This window comes from Phodopus roborovskii, unplaced genomic scaffold (assembly GCF_943737965.1).
Source record: "Phodopus roborovskii unplaced genomic scaffold, PHOROB, whole genome shotgun sequence".
In the NCBI taxonomy this organism is placed as follows: domain Eukaryota; kingdom Metazoa; phylum Chordata; class Mammalia; order Rodentia; family Cricetidae; genus Phodopus; species Phodopus roborovskii.
In genome coordinates, this window is record NW_026126525.1 from 25000371 (window position 1) to 25007016 (window position 6646).

Genomic DNA, 6646 nt, shown 5'->3' on the forward strand with positions numbered 1-6646 from the left:
AAATAAATAAGCCAATGAGAAATAGTCCCTTCAGCAGTTTTTCTTTACAATGTTAAGACTGCAGATCGGAAGGTCAGATGTGGGTCATCTAACTATTTCCAGCTCAATTATTTCAGTTGCCCATACTGAATGTCTTCTTCATTGAGGTTATGGGAGTACAGTGCCTATAAAACCCAGCTACTAGGAAGCTTGAGGCAGGAAGATACAGAGTTCAAAGCCAGCCTGGCAACAGAGCCCATTCAAGGCCAACCTGAGCAACTTACCAAGACCTTGCCACAAAATAAAAACTAAAAGAGAAAGGAAATAAAGCTCAGGGTGGAGTCTTTACCTAATGTACACAAAGCCTGACAGTCCATCCTAATACCAAAAAATACATACTATCTGAAGGGAGATTAAAGATTAAAGTTTAGATGAAACCCAGAGCTGAGGGGAGATGTTGACATACACTGCAAACGCTACTGAGTGAGAGGTGTGCTAGATTGGACGAAGACCCACCCCACACATGAATGTAACCTTCTTACCGGCTCTTCAACTTCTCCACTGGCATGCTGGGCTTCAGCCTGCAGGTCAATCGGTGGTGCATCTTCCACAATTCTCTGAACAGACATCTGAATAAACTCATCAAAGGAATCCAACTGTTGTCTGACCAAACCTTTTTCATCAAAATAAGAACTGAGAAGAAATTAAGTTCATAATCAGTTGCAATTCAGTATGTTTTCTAGCATATTTCCCCATCTTCATTTAATCCAATTCAACAAATACTCAAAGAAATGTCAACCAATATATGCCAATCATTGCATAGGACCAGGATTATTTTATTTGCAGAATTATTATGTTTTGGAGGGGGAAAAAAAGATGGGCAAAATAATTAAAGTACAACATAAGAACTATAGCCAAGAGGTGGTGGTGCATGCCTTTAATCCCAGCACACAGGAGGAAGAGGCAGATGGATCTCTATAAATTCAAGGTCAACCTGGTCTACAGAGTTCCAGGATAGCAAAGGATATACAGAGAAACCCTCAAAAAAAGGCAAAAATTAAAAAAAAAAAAAAAAAAAATTTAAAAAAAAAAAGACTACAAGGCAGTTTCAATTTGTAAACACTTCATTCAAACTCTACAACATTTCCCATTGCCATGTTATGGCATATAACATGACTGTCACTGTGGTGATAATCCAGATACACGTGTAGCTTCCTAACATAGAGAATTTCTTTATCATTTACTTGCTTTTATATGAACATTCTTCCTATGTTTTACTTCAGCTCAATTACACTTAGAAATGGGTAAGAATTTGGACTGAAATGTAATTTTGATGTGTGAATTTACTCATTTATAATAATTTAAAAACATGGAATTAGACTAACATCACAATACATTAAGTGCACATAATATAGTGCATTATACCTCTGCCAAAGGACTCATCCAAATACAATTACAAGGAAAATCAGACAAACCACAACCCACAAGTACTATACAAAGTGACAGACCTGAGTTCTTATTTTAAAGAACAGACATCCTGAGAAACTGTTTCATATTGAAGGAGGCAGAAAAATAAGCCTTGAAACATAAATGTATGGGGCTGAAGAGACAGAGTCCATCTTCCTGGTGCTAGAAACATAGCTCCCTAGTAAAGAACAGGCAGCTCTTCCATTAAAGCCTGGTTCAATCATCTCTAACTCCAGTTACAGGGAATCTCATGCCCTCTTCTGACCTCCATGGACACCTGCACACATGGTGCACATAAACTCACACAGGCATATGAACACATACACACACAAAAAAAAAAAAAAAACTAAAAACAAGCCAGGTATGATGGTACATGCCTTTAATCCCAGCACTCAGGAGATAGAGACAGGTGGATCTCTGTGAATTCAAGGACAGCCTGGTCTACAGAGTAAGTTCCAGGACAGCCAGGGCTGTTATACAGAGAAACCCTATCTTGAAACAAACAAAAAAAAAAAAAAAAAGAAGAAGAAAATGTAGTACAAGGTAAGTATTTAGGGACTCCAATGAAGAATATAAATTAGCTCTTTAGCTTTTCTCTAAAATGGAAATATTTTAAATAAACAAGTACAGCCAGATATAGTGATGCACACCTACAATCACAGCACTCAGGAAGCTAAAGTAAGAGTGCTGCAAGTTCAAAGCCAGCCCAATCTACAGTATCTAGAGCTGCACACAGTGCTTTCTGGATAAAACAAAGCAAGCCCCGTAAGTAACTAACATATGGTAAGTACATAAGTAAGAGCAGAGAAGGCTGAGATCTACCTGTGAGAAAGAGAGTAACAGGATATCATCAATCTTACAGTATCTACTCAAAACATGTTCCGTTTATTCTAAAGTTACCTGATTACAATCCAACATGCTTCTTGCCACAGATCTGGAGTGATTTCATCATCATCTTCATCATATTGCATATCTGCAAAAACAAAACGCTCTGCTCATTGGCAATAAGATACCACTAGCTCACACCTTACCCCCAGGAAGTAAACTAGCACTCTGCGAAACAGAAGGCAGTCATTTCATCCCACTTCCCTAGAGTTTCAGACAATTAATGCATATTCCTCTGTCACATTAATATTCTTCCTATACAGTTTTTTAACAAAGGTTCAGCTTTATTGTAAGTTTGTAATTTCTCTGTCTGCTCCAGAAAATCCACATACTAAGAGCTAAGCAAGAGCTATATATATCACAGTCCTCTGACTGATAAGGCCCTCAGAGACTGGAGGCAAGGATAAAAAGACAGGAAAGAATTTCACTAACTGAGCAACACCCTGAGGTGGTCTATTACAGCAACATTTTATATATGTACATATGCAAAGTTCACATATGTACAATCTACATATATGTATATGTACACGCTTTCTTCTTTGAAGCAGGTTCTCATTATAAAGCCTAGCTAGTCTGGAACTCACTACGTAGAAGTGACTGGTCTTAAACTTACAGAGATTTTCCTGCCTCTGCTCCCAAGTCCTGGGGTTACAAACATGTGCCAACATGTCCTGCCTATATGGACTATAATTCCCAAAGATTGCCATGACTATATTTCTCATCTCATGTTCTTCTATGTGATCAAGACACTCCTACTATCAAGGTAGAGAGTCAATGACGCATGCTGGTGCACAGCTGTAGATTCAGGGTCTCACACATGCTAGGCAAGTACTCTACCACTAATCTATATCCCAGGCCTCCATAAACGTTTCTTTAAAGTTTTTTTTTTTTTAATTATGTGTGTGTGCATGCATGCAATGTGTGAAGATGTGAGGCCAAAAGTGAGCATTAGATACCCTTGAGCTGTAGTTAGAAAGAACTGTGAATTGCCTAATATGTGTGCAGAGAATCGAACCTGAGTCCTCTAGACTCAAGCAGCAAGCACTCTTAACTAGCTGCTAAACCATCTCTCCAACCACCATGAAAATTTTTTTAGGTAACGAAATCTGCTTTATCCCTCTCCCTATGTATAAGAATTAGTAATTACTATTGTACAGCAACATTAATTTTAAAAATGTATCCTTAAAAATTTAGCACCATCTTCAATGATAAAATGTTTGTTGTACTTTTTATTTTTTTTATTCTGAATTTATTTATTATAGAGAGCTTAAGAGCTTTCTACTCAGAAACCTGATATACATTCAAAGTAATTTTAATACATGCTTCTGGAATGTTCTAGGATGACATGGAAAAGACAATGGTATGTAAAACAGCAGTGGTTTCTAGCTTTGGACGTATTTAATATCACTGTCATGTAGAAGTAAATTCAAAGAAGAAAAAGGGGGAATGATAATGTTGGCCCTACATATTGTGTTGAGCATATTACACTCTTTATATACTTTTAAAAGGAAGGTGATACTCAAAAAAACGTTCACACTGAGCTAGAGATGTAGCCCAGTGCTAGTGTTGAACAGCATGGACGAGGCCCTGCAGTCAATCCCAGATACCAAGAGAGAAAATTTCATACTACAATGGAAGGAATCATCAGCAAATTAGTAAGAAATAAGGAAAGTATACGCAGAGAAAGAAGACCAAAGTCAAGATATTAAGAGACAGCTGGGCATTGGTAGTGCACACCTTTAATACTCAAGAGGCAAAGGCAGGTGGATCTCTTTGAGTTAGGCCAGCCTGATCTACAAAGTGAGTTCCAGAACAGCCAGGGCTGTTACAGAGAAGCCCTGTCTCATAAATAAATAAATAAATAAATAAATAAATAAATAAAATGTAAGGTGTAAGGGACATCTCTGTTTAAGAGTCCTGTAAAGCTGGGTGTGGTGGCATATGCCTTTAGTCTCACCTCTTGGGAGACAGAGGCAGCAGATGTCTAGGAGCTGGATACCAGTCCAGCCTTCATAGCAAGCTACAAGCCAACTAAGACTGCACAGTAAGAAGCTGTCTTAAGAAAGGGTCATGTAAAAGAAAATAGGAAAATGAATTCAAGAAGAGCATTCATTCATCAAACATTTACTGACTATGAGCATTTGCTATGGCCCAAGCACTAGAAGTCTTCATCCTTCACAAGATGGCTGCACTATCACAGAGATTATCATCTATTGGGGAAATACAGAACAAGTTGAAATCAACAAAGACAGAGTAATATGGACATTCCTAACCAGGACCCAAGAAGATAAAGTCTTCCCAAAAACTGAACACAGGAGTAAACCAGGCAAAAATGAGTCAGCAAGTCTGGTAGGAGTGAAAAAAGATGGCTCCTGTCCAAAAGGAATCATGATGAAGATAACATAGTATAATCTAATTAAGAAAGGAAAAGGCATTGCAGGGCACTGGAGAGATAGTCAGATGACAAAGTGCTTTGCTGTGCAAGCTTGAAGACTGAGGATATAAAAAGCCAGGCACACACCTGTAATCAGAGCACAAAGAAGGCTGAGACAGAAGTACACATATAGACAAGCAGGTGCACACACATTCATTCACATTCTCAATCAGTATCAGATATATTTCCTTTGTGTGTGTATATAAAAGAAAGTGGATATAAACAAAGTGAGTGAGCAAATAGTAGAGAGTTTAGGGATCCTAAGAGATAGTTCAGTTATCTAATAGGAGTTAGGTATGCAGAACAACTACATTGGAAATATAGCTGGGCATGTCAGCTCATGCCTATAACCCCAGCACAGGGGAGACTAACGTAAGAGAACGGCCAGTAGTTCAATGCCAGCCTATGTATGCTACATAGTCAAAACCATATCTAAATAAACAAAAATTTGGAAAATTGGTTGGGTGGTGGTGGTGCACTCCTTTATCCCAGCACTATGGAGGCAGAGGCAGGCCGATCTCTTTGAGTTCAAAGCCAGCCTGGTCTACAGAGCTAGTTTCAGGACAGACAGAAACCCTGTCTTGAAAAACCAAAAGTAACTTAAAAAATAAATAACGAAAATGTATTCAAGTGATCCGGTAAATGCAAACATGGAGAATGGATTTGACTACCCAGGGAGAACGTGACAACAATAAGTAATAAGAAAAAGTACTAATCAAGTGGAAGTGATTAATGTAGCAGAATAGTAGTTTGCAGGAGGAAGCCATGAACACTTTTGAATAGCACAGAAGTAGATGAGGGTTGGGTGGGTGATTGATGTTTTGTCTGGTTGGTTGGTTTTTGATCTCCAATTTAAAGATAATCCTCCTCCACATTTGGCCTTCTGTGAATTACAACAACTGACCTAAATAAGACCTCAAGCATCTATCTCTATCAAGAAACAGACCATTCAGAAAAAGCTGTTTTAACATAGGAGCATCAGCAAAAATCAGATTAAAATGGGTCACAGAGGCCCTGAGATGGAAACTGGAGACATTCTTAGGTCTGGTGAAATGGCTCAGTAGGTAAGATTGTCACACAGATGAGGACCTGAGTTCAAACCCCAGGATCGAAACCCAACGCCGAAACACCCAAATGTTAATAAGCACTTGCACGCTGTCGGCTCTGGAAGCTGACAGCAGGTTTAACAGGAGACCATGCAGGGGAGCAATCAATCGAGCTGACCCGGGAACGTGATCCCTGGGATTCCCGAGCCTACACAGCTAGCAAGCCCAGCGCGTGAGAACTGGGCTGCGGGGCGCGCGCCACGGCCGGGATGGGGTGGCTGGCTCAGGTCCTCCATCCCAGCAGGTTCCCCCGCCGAGCCTCATAAGAGGCGTGCCTTACGTGGTCACCTACCCTCGTCGGCGTCATACATCTTGGCCAAAGGTTTCTGGACCCCTTAACTCGAATTCACAAAGCTAGAGGCGAAATCCGCAGCGGCAAACTCTTCAGCGTAAGAACAAGCAACTTCCGTCTCCGGCGTTCCCAGAATCCTCCGCATCCAAGTCGCGGAGTGGGAGGTTTGCGCCTGCGCGAACGGCCCTGTGCAAGTGCAAATTGTGGGTCCGCCGGCTACAGCTGAGGACAGCTCCTTAGGCCGGAAGTTGGACCCAGCTAATGAAAGTTTCTCCTCGCGTGCTTTTTTCAGTGTTGTTGCACAAGTGACATCTGATTGACGTAAAGGAGGCTTATGGAAGAAAAGCTCTGGGTGTGCCAACGACCCTCTCCTGCCCACCCATCTCTAGTCCGCGCCTTTGCACAGCCGGGTGAATTCTCGAGCCTCCGAGCTTTTCATCGCGAGAAGTCCAGCAGTAGTCTCGCCGTTGGACAGTTCCCTCC

At 40.7% G+C, this 6646-nt stretch overlaps 1 protein-coding gene across 1 annotated transcript in view; it reads right to left on the reverse strand.

Annotated features, from left to right (window-relative positions):
• Positions 1 to 6313, reverse strand: part of Polr2b (RNA polymerase II subunit B) — a 39102-nt gene extending 32789 nt beyond the window's left edge. The window contains exons 1-3 of the mRNA XM_051198395.1: positions 6164 to 6313; positions 2347 to 2419; positions 522 to 672 (exon numbers count right to left, since the gene is read on the reverse strand). Coding sequence (XP_051054352.1) covers positions 522 to 672; positions 2347 to 2419; positions 6164 to 6182 — 243 coding nt within the window. The 5' untranslated portion in view covers positions 6183 to 6313. The remainder of the gene's footprint in view (positions 1 to 521; positions 673 to 2346; positions 2420 to 6163) is intronic.
• Between the last annotated feature and the right edge of the window lie 333 nt (positions 6314 to 6646).